At 35.7% G+C, this 15,497-nt stretch overlaps 1 protein-coding gene across 1 annotated transcript in view; it reads right to left on the bottom strand.

Moving 5' to 3' along the window:
- Positions 1–15,497, bottom strand: part of LOC122811880 (uromodulin-like) — a 728,404-nt gene that overhangs the window by 510,458 nt on the left and 202,449 nt on the right. The window contains exon 3 of the mRNA XM_044084023.1: positions 15,105–15,334. Coding sequence (XP_043939958.1) covers positions 15,105–15,334 — 230 coding nt within the window. The remainder of the gene's footprint in view (positions 1–15,104; positions 15,335–15,497) is intronic.

Below are 15,497 nucleotides of genomic sequence, written 5' to 3' on the forward strand. Positions count from 1 at the left end.
TATGTATAGTTTCCTGTTTAGTTCAATCTACTGCTTTGATAGTTTTTAGAATTTCCCTAAGCTGCAGTACCCTAAAATTATATTTTTAATTACTCTTGTTTGCTGCTGATGAACAAGATATTATTTTAAAGGTTAAATAATTATGGTCAGAATTATACAAAAGATAACCAACAGAAACATCTGTAATTTGAGTGGGTCAATTAGAGACCAAACTTTCTAGAATATTTTTACCTCTGGTAGGAGTTTTAATCATTCGAGTCATTTTGAATTGAGCAAGAGTATCTGAAGAGTCTTGGTTGAGGATATTATAGGGCAAATAGTTCTGCAAGTATATTTTTATGTAGCTTAAATCACCAACAGTGATCACAAAGTTATGCTTCAATTGAGACTCAAGAAATTAACTGTAATCCTTAAGCATTTTTTCCATTGGTGGTCTCATATAAGAACATGTTATTCACATATTTCCTAGTGCAGGCTAGTTCAATATTTATTTTACATTTGTTAACTGGGAAAGTCCCACTTGGACTGAGTCAATTTTTCATTAGAGGCCCAAGGAGAAATGCTCCAGGTGCATGTCTTTGTAACATGGGAGGAAATCAAAGCACCCAGAGAAAAAAACCCACACAAAATGCAGGAAGGACATGCAGACTCTCCACAGAAGACACCCCAGCTGTGAATTGAACCAGAGAACCTCTTGCTGTGAGTTGACAACGCTAACCGCTGCACCACTGCACCATCCAATACAATACAAAACATCTGATATTGTTGTCTCCAAGTCACTATAAATTGAAGTCAGTTTGTATGTAAATAAAACCTGAACCACAATTGTGTGCTAGTTGGTGCAGAGGTTAAGACTGAAAGCTTGAGTTCCTATAGTACAGGATTTGATTCTGTTAGCTCTCATTTGTCTACTGTAAGGTCTTGAGCAATTCATTTAACAAGACATGGTTTCCAGGTCACTTCTGAAAAGGGACTGTGTGTTCAGTGGTTAACAAATAGGTATCATTATTATTGTTATTATTATTATTATTATTATTATTATTATTATTAATTGCTGAGGTTGAGTTTGTCCTAATCATACATACACAGATCACAGATGAAAACTTTCCAGAAAGTAACACGTTTCAATGAGTAAGTTATGCAAAGGCTTCTCATTCCATTTTGGACTAGGAATAATTTCCCCTCGGAAAATACTGATATTTTTTATCAAGACTTTCTATAGTATTAATTAGTACATTTTTCATATGATTATGGATGTTAATAACTTGCCCGAGTCAAATTCATTACTTTATATACATTACTCTTATAGACTTAATACACAATAAAAAACTGTATGCAGTATATATTTCAATTGACATTTTCCAATATAGAAATCAGAAAAAATTACTTTCACAGCAATGATAAGTTCAAGAAAACAGGCTTTTTAATAGACTTCTAGATTATACAGCAAGATCAATGGATTTTAAATAGTGGTTACTAGCAGAAACACATCAGTTCTTAGTCTTAGACCTTAATAATAATGGTGTTGTTTCTGATGTGATCCTATGAGACTCAATGAAAGTGCATTGATATGTCAAAGTCTCAACCAGGTATTACAACAAAGGAAAGCAATGGGATAAAGACATGTTATAAATGCAAGAAAAGATTGATAAAGTATATTAAAAATATGAAATGGCAAAAGATGTATTATGACAAGTGAAAAAAAAACTGAATGCAGACTTTCAGAAGATCCTACAGTTTTTGTTAGTCTAAAAAGTCAAATTATGTTCTTATTCTCTAACGCTAGAAGTATTGCATTAACTATCACTTAGATTTACAATGATAGCATGAATTAATTACTTCAATGCTATGTCTATTCCAGGGATAACAGGAAAATATGAATGCTAATTTAATTCTAGACTGTTTTAAATTGCTGCTAAAAATGAATGCTTAGAGCAGTAGTCTAAAAATGAAAATTAAACTGATGCTGTTTTAAACTGGAATATACAAAAGTATTTTAGTGCAAATTAGAAAAAATGGGGAACTCGTTTATAGATCAGAAATAATGGAAGAAATTAAAAAACAGAAGTAAACATAAAGCTCAAACTAATGACAGCACGATTCCTGAATTATATCAATTATTACTTAAAAGTGTTTTCTCAGCAGATTCATTAAAGAGCCATAATGCTCATGCTAAAAAGGCCCCTGTGATTTACAGATATTAACTGCAAGGAAGTCCTTATTATCAGCTCATGTGCATGTCTCTGAATTGCATTTAATATCATAACTGTGCACACCACATTAGTAAACTGCTGCTTGTGTGGTCAGTAACAACCCCACACCATCACCAGTAATACACACATGTACACAATGCAGAAACACACACAAACATGCCACAGTCCCTGTACCTGTCCTGTTTGCCTTTTCCTGGTTCTCCCAACACTCTAATAGTTGAAGTGCTATTATGGCATGTAGCTAGAATGCCTGCTGTCAAGTGAATCCCCCTTCTGTTGGTGCCATTACAGTACTTAAATTAATGATATTCCTTGGAATCTGGTGAATCCCCTTGCCCAGATCCTCATAGATATGATAATGATGCCATCAAGACACTTAAATATATTATACCCTTGGTGGCTATTGATCCCTTCAATCTGTATGTTGATGCTGTTGCCCTTAAGGCATTTCCATTCCCCACACCACTATCATGGCAGGCTGTTGAAAATGGCATTTTTGCTGTATTCAGCACTGTGATGGTGTTGGGATGGCCATGCTAATCTACAAGGCCAAGCAATTTATTTCATTGTTTCACATGTAGATGCCTTACAGGAGGCAATTCCCATGGTAGAGAAAGCACATGACTAATTAGCATATATATTTTACTCTACATGATGATAGTCAGGACAGGGACAGGTACAAGAACTGTGATGTGTGTATGTGTGTTCCTGTTTTGTGTAAATACGTATGTGGAAGACTTGTTAGCATTCAACATACTACATCACTGTTTAAGCACAGTGCTAGGACAGTTGCTGAATAAGAGAAAAGGTGCTGAGACATGTACATGGAGGTGTCCCCCCTTGTGCAGAGGGATGACTGCTGTTGTCCTCCATTCTTCAGGAACATATTCTGTCTGGAAGTTGTGGTTAAACAGGAATCTACATGGGTCTGTTAGCCCATGTTTTAAGTTATTTAAAAGGCAACCTGGGGTACTGTCAGGGCCCACTTGATGCCTTGGTTTTAGCCTTAGACAACACGGAGATTATCTGCTTTCCTGAGATAATAGGCTGAAGAATGGTGGCAGGTATACTTTGGAGGATGACTGGTGTGGACAAGGGGTGATGTTTGACATAAAATTGTTAGCTAGCAGGTTGGTTATTTCCTCCAGTTGAGTATGGGTTGTACCATCCACAACCATCTCTGTGCATATCTGGGTAATCCCTTTAAGATTTTGGATGAAGTTAAAAAATGTTTTGTCATTTTTCTTGGCTACGGAGGGTATTTGTGCTTCATAATTTGCTTTTCAAGACTTGATCAGATCTCTGATTTGTTTAGACTACATTTTTATGTCAATCCTTTCAAATAGACAACAAAATAGCTAAATAACTAACTAACTAAATAAATAACTATATAAATAAATACACAGATACATAAGTAGAGGAAGATCAAACTAATTTTATATTAAAAAGGACAAATACAACATAACATCAACATAATAAATATTTTAATTGACTGTGTGATAACAATAAATAAGAAATAAATTGGTTTTATTTAACTGAATTATTAAAAATATACACATTTCTATAAAATGTTTTCTTACTAATCATCTTTATGAAACTTTATTTACATATGTTAAATCTCATATAATTTGCTTTGGCTAATGAACCTCTTACCAATTAAATAAAATTCAACAATAATATAGATGGAGGTTGGGTTGTCTATTTCTATTACTGACATTTTTGTTGAATTGCTCTTGTATTTGTAAAATTAAAATATATTTCAAAAAGAAATGAAGATTTTAAAATTAATGATTAGTATACTTCAAAAATTTAGTAATTTGCTAGTGATACATGGCTAACAATTGATAACACTGATTATTCATTAGCAAATATACAACATCCAGTGAAGTATTTTGAATTGATTTAGGGTCTAAAGATTAATTAGAATAAAATGAACACCATTAATTAAAAACAATGAAATTATTTAACAAAAGTCAATAGTGAATTTAAATGAGAAAGCTAATATATTAACTATTTTGGGGTTACTTTTATAAGTAGTTATAAATAAACAGTTAATTATACAAATTATTTTAGTCAATTTTAAAACAATAATAAATTAAATAGAATACTAGATATTCAGACTTTATTAGTATCTTTTAAAATACACATTAAATATTTAAATTGTGTTTATTTTAAGTTCTTATGGTACTGCAACAAACCTATATTGGTTTTGGGATATCATGTAAGAGAATGGAAAGATGATGGAACAGGATTTTCTGACCTAGAAACGTGCTTTAGCTTCAGTTTTTAAAGGGATAGCTTTATCATTAAATTCCAATTATTCAGCTAATTAGGGAAAAAAAAACAGCAGAAAACCATTTACTTAAATAAAGAAAAATATTTATGTTAAACATGTACATATCTTAAAATAATAATTTCAAGAGACTGGTAATGAAATATTTATTTAAAATGTTAATAATCCAACATAATAAACATATACAAATGTATCAAAACATTTAGAAATTATTTATATTAATATATAAATACCCTGTGATAAAAGGATGATATTTCACATTATTCCTTGAAGCATTCACAACAGAATTTCCAAAACAAAAACATTAAGCTTAAAACAGATTGATCTTTTGGACTCAAATGTTAAGACAGATTAAAATGCTTAAAACTGGCTATTTAACAAGGTCATGTGATTTAGAAGTGTAAAACTGGCTCACAGTACAAATTAAAGACAATTTTAATCTTTAAAGATGATTTGCTTTAAGGTGTAAATAAAATTCTTCTCTTACATTTCTACATATGCCATTCATCACTCCACATAGAACTGAAATTATATACAAAAAGAAGTCATTGGTTGTTGGAGATATAAATCCTTCATCAAGGCAAATTGTCAGCAAGTGGTTTATGATTTTAAACTTTTACAATCTTTGGGGGGTGTCAATACTTCTTGCAAGCATTGTGGTCTGATAAATTTATATAAACTAAACTTCTGAGGGTGTTTAATGATTCATCTCCCAGATATGTTCCATTTTTCTGGGCTTATTAAAAAACAGCCAGGGAAAATAAGGTTTTTCCTTCATTTACAGAGTTTATAAATACTGTCTCTGTTCTATGTCAAAAGGAAATGTCTACTATTAAGATGAAAACAAATAATATGGTCATAGGAAATAATTACCGGACACAAGGTAACTTACTAGAAAATATTAATGTATATTCTGTCACAAATGCATACTATTTATTTTATTTTGTGTGTTTATTCCTATATATAAATTTTCTATAGAAGTATTAATAAAGAATCAATGCAAACAAAGAGTGGAACCAAAACAGGTTCCAGGGTAAACCGCAAGCTTTAATCACATATAAAACAAAACAAGTTGAGTGCTTTCCCAATGTAGACATTGCTTCATCAGACCATTGCAAACACAAGCTAACCATTCCATTTTAACCCTTTGAGCATATGGTCAATTAGCCAATCACAATCCCCACCTTACCAATTAAAAATCAGTTAAAACATTCAACCATTATTTGAATATTCATACCATAAGCTATGCATAGAACACATTCATGATATACTTATGCTTAATAATACATATTAAAACTTATATTACAACTTATATTACAACACTCTCAAATATTTAATAATGTATGCCTCTTGCTTTTAAAAAAGGTTTCAAAGGTACCTTACCATTCAAGCCCTTCCCTCTATCAGCTTTCAATTTTATGACCCACCTGGCTTCAGCAGTTTCAGTGTTATTCCTAATATCATATTTTTGTATACTCTTCATGATTACTTCTAAAACCATGAACTTAAAAATGTGCTTTATCATTCTCAAGTACATGCTTGGATAATGCATTATTCATAGAAACTGTTTTTATACTATAGAGATGCTGTCTAATATGATCTCTAAATGGTCTGTTCATTTTACCAACCTAAAGCAAGTAGCAAAACTGACAGGTCACAAGATAAGCCATGTGACATATGTTGCAATCAGCTGAGACCATAGTCTTAAATACCTGCCCAGTATCTGGATGTACAGACTCTGTTCCACTAATAATATATGTACAATAATTACAAGAGGGACATATTCTTGTACCAACATTCATATTATATATTGAATTGAGACTGTTATTATCTGTCATATAACACAACATCCTTTTAATATTCCTTTTGTTCTTGAACCTGAATCTGGGTGTTTCACCTATAATCTCTTTAATAACCAGACTGATCATTAACACAGGCCAATGCTTCTTAAAATCATTAGTTATAGCATTAACATTGCTAGTGTAAAACATTGACATATCAACATTATTGCCATATGAAACATGTTCTTTCCTTTCAGCCATCCAATAACACTTGGCAAAGAAAAATAAGCTCTTGCCGTACTCTCTCGCGAACATATAATTTTCTAATTCAGAGGTACCTCTTTCCTTAAACCTAACTTTTAAATCACACAAATCCTTGCTAAATCTTTCATCAGAGGTTTTAAGTCTAAAGACTCTCATGCCCTGTCCTTTCATTACATTATGGAAAATATGTCAGTGGTGCATGCTTCACCTGTGGAAATAATTATATCTATATCTTGATTTCCTATAGGTGCCTGTAACCAGATTTCTGTCATTCAATCTAGTTATAGTTATACCAAGGAAATTAATAACACTGGATAAATAAGTTATAGCGAATTTCAGAAAATGGGTGAACATATCTAAATATTCTTGGAATATTAACAGTTCATTCTCATCACCTTTCCAAATAACAAATAAATCATTGACAAAGCATCAACAAAATAAAATGTTAACAGTAAACTGTTGACATTCCAATATATATTTTTCTTCCCAGTGCACCACAACTATATTTGTGAAGCTATTTCCACTTGAGGTGCCCACAGCCATGCCATCATTCTGTAAATAATAGCACCCATCAATTTCAAATACATTGTTTTCAAGTATAATCTCCATGAACAAGCATAATAAATCAATAAATTCACTACCACGTTCACTATGTTCAGTCAGATGTCACTTAATTGGTTCAATACCATAATGGTTAGGAATCTTAGTAAACAATGACTGGGCATTCAACGTTACTAGAAAATAAGAAAAATCATTTGGAATACAAATGAGGCTTGGCAACAAGCCAAGTTGTCCTGGGACATCTTCAAGGGGGTGTTAGGTTGATATTAATGGGAGTTCAATGGGTTGGGAAGGTGAAAGGGTTAAACGGTGGGAGGGTTGATTGGATTTTTTTTGGGAAAGCTACACTTGTGGTCAGGAGTGGGCTATACTTGTGGTCAGGAGGAGGAGGGTGGGTTTTCCTGTGTTTCCTGATGGCAGTCCTGTACAGCTTCATCAGTGCCAGCTCCTCTTCAATGTGCCGTGTTCGCTTTTGTGGGCTTGAGGTTCTGGGGTCGGGGGGCGGTGCACATGCTCTGACTACTCGGTGCTTCTTTTTAGGCATTTTTATTTTAAGTTAATTTTGTATATATTGCATATATAAAAAAAAAAAAAAAAAAGACAATCCTTGAATTGGCGATGCAATTCCATCGCCTGTAATTTGTTGCTTATCTGCGTCTCCATTCATGGACACACACATGGAGACACGAAGGGTTGATTTTCTGTTGATTGCTGGGTGAACGGAAACTGTTTGGTGTGTGGGAGCGGTTTGGTTCACATAGAGGGCTGGATAAGAGCTTGCGGTTGTGTGGAGTTTTTTTTTTTTTTTTCTCTACTGTCTTCCGGTTGGTCTCGGGTGTTGTGGTGTGTCTGGTGGGCAGGGGTATGTTGGGTGTTTGCCTCTTGCTTGGCCTTGGCATCTGTGGTGGTGACGAGAGTGTCTGCTGTTCACATCGATCACAGTTGGCTTGTATTTGCGAGGGGAGGGTTTTCCCGGGGCTGTGCTGGTCCTCTTCCAGTGTGTGTTGACTGCTTTGCAGGCTTGTGGGCACCCTTGTGATGGGGGGGGGTGCATGCGCAGATTGTGAGGGGTTTCATTGGATAGGAAAAGGAAGAGAAAAAAAAAGGGGCTTCTGCTTTCACTAAGAAATTTGCCTTAAGTGTGTGCATGAGAGGTAGGCTTTGGAGCGGTGCGTTCGTGGGATGTTCGGGATGAGGAGCACTCTGTGGGCTGTATGGCATGGGAGGGGAGAGTCGGTGTTTGTCTGTGAGGTAGAACTTCTATTTGTTGCAGTTGTGTCTGTTGGGTAGATGCTTCAACTTGTTGGCTGGTGGTGCCCCAGTGGAGAGGCTGAGCAGACAGGGAGTTGAGAAATGAGAGAGGGAGAACTGAATCATAGCTGTGACTTGTGTGGTGTGACAGCAACATGGGAGTTTCTACTGGTGATGCCTTTGTTGCACATTCAGATATGCCTTCCGGGTGGCTTTCTTTTCGCGGGTTCATCCACAGCATTTCTTTGCTCCTGCTGGCACCGATTCTCATGTAGCTGTTTCTTTTCTATGTGGTTCTGCTGTTGGATACATTCTTTTCCTTCTGCTGTAATCTGTTTAAGCCTCACTTTTTTGGACTGTTGGCCCAGATTTGTTGGTCCCTGCTCATGCATTGGAGTGACTGACTTCAGGCAACCAGGGAGCCCAGTTTTGCCGGAGTTGTTTTGGATGATTGCAGTTGTTACACGGGGCCGGACGTCAATTGACAGACTTCATTTTGTCAAATGGAGCATTGTGGGATGGGGTTGTGTTTTGCTTGATAGTCGTGATTTTGTATGCATGTGGAGTGTTGCAAGATGTTGTGGGTCCCCATGGTGATGCAGGTAGCTCAATCCTCAAGCCAGGTGTTGGGAATAGGTTGTACAAATGCCCTCCTTGCCAGAATGCTGGAAAGAGCTCAAGCAATCCTCAATGCTGCCCATATGACAGCCCCCTCAAGAAGGCTCTTGCTCCTGTGCTATACCAGTGTCATTTGCTACCTTGGGATAATGAATGGACAGAGACTTGATAGTTGGCAGAAATGGGAGCAAAAAGCACTTAGAAAAATAATGTTTAGAAGCCGCTATAAGGTGTGATGAATACAATGTAAGTGTAAGTGCATTTGATGCTGAATGATGCAGAAGATCCACCCTGAGTTAGAAATTATTGTGCTTACATAAATGGCAGGGACATACGTAATGTACATAGATGTGTAATTAGTTTCCCTTATGCATTTGGTCATTTTAAACATAATTAATAATTAAACTCCAGGAAAATGAAGAGACTTTGGATAATGACTTAGCAGACAATTGGGTAATAGTATTTCTATATATAATAGATAGATTGGTGTGGTGACTCAATTGCTCAATTTACAGCTGGCACTAATTGACAACTGTTACGAGAAATATGTGATAGTATTTTATTGGTTTTCTTCCTAGTGGGAAAAATAAATGATGTAGAAATATGATTTGTTTAGCTCCTCATTTGCCTTTTACTACCATAGTTCTGCAGTTTATATGGGAAATAATCTAGTTAAGTGGCACTTGATGTGCAAATTATAAGTTACTCTGGACCATATTAGATTAACCACTTATAAAGTAAACTTAATTAAATGATGCTTTCTGTTTGTTATGATGTTTTGGGAATGTTTCAACTGGGGTTGTGATTACTATTGGGCAAATATTTGAGGACTGAAGTTCAAATAATGACAGACATTTGAGTTTCACACTTCATACATTGACATGATCCCCGGGGTGAATTTTCTATCTCCCATCCAATCATCAAGGTTCCTTTGAAGAGGGCCAAAGAGGCTTGACATGTATGGGCAGTCTATTCCAGTGTCTGGAGAGTCACTGGGTTAGGGACCTATCCCTCCAGCATGGTTTGTTCATGTCAATGACAAGGTTTAGATCCTTGGAGCATGTAGCTCTGAGATTTTTAATATATTCCACTGGTAGTTAAATTTGTCTTGGGGTATTTGATAGGTTCATCGGAAGCATTGCTTCAGTTATGGCTGCTTTGTCATAGATTGGAGTGTTGGTGGTACATTCCTTCCTGGGTTGGCAGGATAGGTTGTCCTTGAAGATGTCTTGGAATGTGTTATGTATTTCGGATATTTTACATGTCTTTTCTTTCTTGCAGATGGGGTCTTGGAACGCTGTGGCTGTAGTTTGGAATAGGTGGGTATAAGGTGGAGCCTTCTTGTTCCTATTTGAAGGTTTAATTTTGTCATTTTCTTTGTAGATAATGGTGTGCCCAGTTCCAGTGGTGAGATACAGTGAGTTTGCAGATGATCATGCTTTGGTGTTTAATAAGCGGTGGGGTCATTGGGTGAGTAATCAGAAATGGATAGGTTAAAAGGCAAGCACAATGATTCGGAAGAAGAAGAAAGAAGCACAACCATTTGTTTACTCTAGAATAAGTATTATGTTTTATGACCTCGTTTGATTTGTAATACAGGATAATGTACAATCCATAGTAGAATTAAGAGTTTTAATATTTAAATATCATGGGATGCAGTGGTGTAGTAGTTTGTGTTATTTCACAGCTAGGGGTTCTCCAGTTTAATTCTCAGCCAGTTTTGTGGGCCTTGCATGCCCTCCTTGTGTTTGTGTGGGTTTCACTGGGTACTACTGGGTTTTCTTCAATGCTGATAATTGCTAGTTACTTAATATTGGATATATTTGTATGGGAAGACATATAGATCACATATGTTAGATGGTCATCATAGTGAGAATGGTTTTGCGGCATGTTTAAATCTGAATGCATGTTTCAGTGGAAGTCCTGATCACTTGGGTTGGCACATTGAGGTTACAAATGGAGTGCTGAGTGAGTAACAGTCAATGCCCTGATGGAGATAGACTTGAAAAGTAATGGGTTTTGTTTTGTGGAGGTTTTGAGTGCTGGAGAGGCTATTGGGTAGTAGGTAATTTTATTCAATGGTCATTAAGGCACAGTTGGGGCAGTGGTGATTTCTTGCAGATGTAGGACATGTTTATTTGGCCAGTTTGAGTGGGTTACTTTGGTAGGGTTAATAGTTGATGTAGTTTATTTTCTACATGCGGGATGGGGTTGGCATGTCACTAATCTTGTGTTGACCAGGTGGCATAGGACATTTTCATTCTGGTTTAATCTGCTTTTGACCTGTGGTATAGGGCATTTTCAGTGTGGCATATTGTTGGTGGCATTCAAGGGTACTGATAGTGTCAAGAGGGGTCAGATTGCTAAAGCCATCATGGGGTTTAGGTGCCTTACTTTTGATATGGGTAGTTGGTGTTGGCAAGGCAGTTGTTAAATGGCATTCTGAAGTTTTTCAGGTGTCTGTGTCATTTGGCAAGTGAAAGGAATTGTTTGAGAAGGGTGATATGCAATTTGGTGGTTGGGGTTGAGTATTCTTGCTCCAGTGACAGGTGATGCTTTGGTAGGCATTAGGTAATTGCCAGGGGCTGGTAATGTCCTGGTAATTATTGTACACCAAATGATGTTTGGCCTTATCCCCTAAGGGTGGCTAGCTGATGGAAGTTGGTGGTGAGGGGGAACAGCCTGGGCAGGCTGGTGGCGGAGAAGAGGGACAAGCTTGCCCTCTTCTGTTTCCCCTCTGGTGTCTGGTGATGCATTTCAAGGAGTTTTTGTTGAATAGATAAGGAAGCGGAGGTAAGGACGCTGTTTATTTGGTTTGAAGGTAATTTACTGAATGGTTTATGAAGCTTCATAAGTAAAGTAAGTGAGCAAAGGTATGGATGCTGCTTACTGGGTCGGATGAGCAGGTACGCTGTCCTGATTAATATTATAATGCTGTTTATAAGTAAAGAAAGTGTGCAAAGGTACAGACGCTGCTTACTGGACAGAATGAGCAGGTATGCTGTCCTGGTTAACATTATAAGGATGTTTATAAGTAAAGTAAGTGAGCAAAGGTATGGGTGCTGCTTACTGGGGCAGGATGAGCAGGTACGCTGTCCTGATTAACATTGCAAAGATGTTTATGCTGTGTTTAGAATCGACTACACTATGTCCAGTTGTATTTAACAAATTTTGGTAATCAAAGTTATGTTATGGAAATGTTAATAAAGTTCGTCAAATGTCATTCGGTGTGTTGTGTTTATTGAAGGGGACTGGGACAAATGAGGCTTGGCAGCAAGCCAAGTTGTCCTGGGACATCTTCATGGGGGTGTTAGGTTGATATTTATGGGAGTTCAAAGGGTTGGGGAGGTGAAAGGGTTAAACAGTGGAAGGGTTGATTGGAAGGAAATGAGATAAGGGTGGGAGGTGCTTAAGGGATTTAGATGAGTGTAGCTGGGTAAGTAATCACATTATAGCGTGAACCTGCTACCCTCCCACCCTCCCTTTTTTGTTGGCGGATTGGTGGGATTGTGGTTATTTTATTCCGGTAGGCAGAGAAGAGGGATAGGCTTGCCCTCTTCTGTTTCCCCTCTGGTGTCTGGTGGTGCATTTCAAGGAGTTTTTGCTGAATAGATAAGCAAGCGGAGGTAAGGAAGCTGCTTATTTGGTTTGAAGATAATTCAGTGAATGGTTTATGAAGCTTCATAAGTAAATTAAGTGAGCAAAGGTATGGATGCTGCTTACTGGACAGGATGAGCAGGTACGCTGTCCTGATTAATATTATAAGGATATTTATAAGTAAAGTAAGTGAGCAAAGGTATGGACGCTGCTTACTGGACAGGATGATCAGGTATGCTGTCCTGATTAATATTATAAGGATGTTTATAAGTAAAATAAACTAGCAAAGGTATGGACGCTGCTTACTGGACAGGATGAGCAGGTATTCTGTACTGGTTAACATTGCAAAGATGTTTATGCTGTGTTTAGAATTGACTACTCTATGTCCAGTTATATTTAACAAATTTTGGTAATCAAATTTATGTTATGGAAGTTTTAATAAAGGTTGTCAAATATCATTTGGTGTGTTGTGTTTATTGAAGGGTACCAGGACAATGTCTACATTGTGAAAGTGCTCACCTTGTTTCATTTTATATGTGATTAAAGCTTATGTTTTACCCTGGAAAGTGTTTTGGTTCCACTCTTTGTTTGTGCTGATTTACTTTTATTATTGAGTGAACCATTTTTCTTCAGAGTCACATTCTTAATAATATTAATAAAGAATGTTGCTATGGTAAATTGAGAAAAAATAAAAATAAAGGACAAAAGTATATGTAGGAGTATTTGAATGAAATTAAGCAAAATAATGACTTTAAAATAACAGGTACTTTAACTGCTTAGACTGTAACTACTTCAATGTTATTATGAAAATCTGTATACCTCTACCACAGAAGAAGGTTGGTTATAGGTCATCAGGTTCCTTTATATGCAATTCTGTAAATGTAATTAGCATAACATTCAGCATGGAATACATTCTATATTGGGAAGACTACTGCAAAGGTAAAGCAGGACAGGCAAAAATTTGCTATATATGAGAGTAGGTCCTAATTTAAGTTGTATGAAGTTTAAAAAAAGCATATGAGAGAAGCATTTAGAGTTTTAAATTAATGGTTTTGTGTATGCGAAGTGGTGATTTAGAAAATGCTTTAGATTCAGAAGAATTTAAAAGGCTAATCCTGTTAAGTGCCAAGTTTTAAATATTCTTACTTATGCCTTTAATTTTTCAATGCAATGTAAAAACAATTTCTTTGAAATAATGATTGGGTTATTAAAGTATGCAACATTTTTCTATAGCTATTTATACACTTGGTATTAATCATCCACCAATTTGATGACACCTGTGCTATTTTCAAGACAAAAGTGTTTCCTGTACTTTTGCTGTAGTAAATCACATTCTTGCTTTTCTTGACATTTGGTACCATTTATGGGTTTCATTTTGACTATTTCAGCAGTTTGCCCTGATTAAACCTTACTGACATTTGATTACTGGAAAGTTCAACTTGCTAGAGGCCCATTTTCAGAGGTGGCCCGGCTTTGCTAGTGTGTTATATAAATCTGTGTGCACAGATGCATTCTCTTACAAATATTATAATGGAATCTGAAAGTAATAAAAAAATATTAACAAACTAATACAATGTCAGATTAATGTCAGCATGACTATCACAAACTGATAACTGCAGTGCTTACAGTGTTTTATTTTATAACAGCACAAATATCAGTTCTGTTCAGAATTGCACCATAAAATAAATGATAAATATGTTGCATCATAGAATGAATGGCGCATATAAATGTGTAATGTTACTGTACCTTCAGGCCTAACGTATTTTGTAATTCTATACATGTGTTAGACTCTACACTGTTTTCAGTTTTCTGTCTTTAACTGACATCAACAATTACTTTTCCTTAAAATATAATAAGCAACTGCACGTTTTGTTTGAAACCAAAAGCAGAATGCAAATAAATTGAATATGATTCTGTTCCAATACAACTCTTTGGAATTTAGTGAGAATATGTTAAACCTTTTTGGTGACACAGCTTTTATAAACAAGTATAAATGATATCCAAAGGCAGTCAATGGTTTGTGTCAGCCTTGTTTTGAAGTCACCACTGAAAGGTCAGTAGAATAATGCACATAAGGGCTAGTTAAATAAATGGAAAATGAAAGCTGATAGTAGCCTTCACATCTCATAACTATGTAGACTTATGCACACATTAAGAAAGCCTGATCAATGCATTATGATTTCTAGTAATGCATAACTGCATCTAGGACTAAGGATGTAATGCGTTTGTAATTTGTCAAACAACTAAATGCAATGTAATTCAACCCCAACACCTGATGAGGAAAGTCTAGATGTACTTGCTACTTAGTAATGACATAATCCCTAAAATATGGGTGAAGACCTGACATCTACATTGATGTCTGTAATCCCACATCTAAAAGTTATCTTTAAAATAAAGTGGGTGAATGTTCCAGTGAATGGGATGCAGCACATCATGTTACAAAAGATTAGAAGATTTCTTCTTTAAAATACATTAACAGCATATATTATATTGCATACATTTAAAGTAATTTAATCTTGTACTTACTGAAATTGCTGCTTGACAGTTGGTTGCTGTAGAACTGAAATTAAACTGAAATTCAGTAAAATCAAAATTTACTGCTTCACTGTGGCTAAAACATTGATTGTCTACAATGTTTTCATCTGGAAGAAGAATATTAAAGTCTAACATTCTTTGGCCCAAGCATGACGTTAGTTTTATAGCAAGTTGGTTTGGGCTACAGTAGACTGGAACGTTACTGAGCAGTAATGGAAAATCTAAAAGATAAGAAAATATTAAAGTGGAAACAAAGCAGTATCTAATAACTAAAAGTACATATTTGAATCTGTTATATTCCTGTTTTATTTGCATGTCAAATTCTATACAAAGCAGCATCTTTATCTGCTACACACATACACTTTCACAAAAGCTTCCCAAAGA

Source organism: Protopterus annectens, chromosome 1.part1 (assembly GCF_019279795.1).
Source record: "Protopterus annectens isolate FY-2018-M chromosome 1.part1, PAN1.0, whole genome shotgun sequence".
NCBI classification, from domain to species: Eukaryota; Metazoa; Chordata; order Ceratodontiformes; family Protopteridae; genus Protopterus; species Protopterus annectens.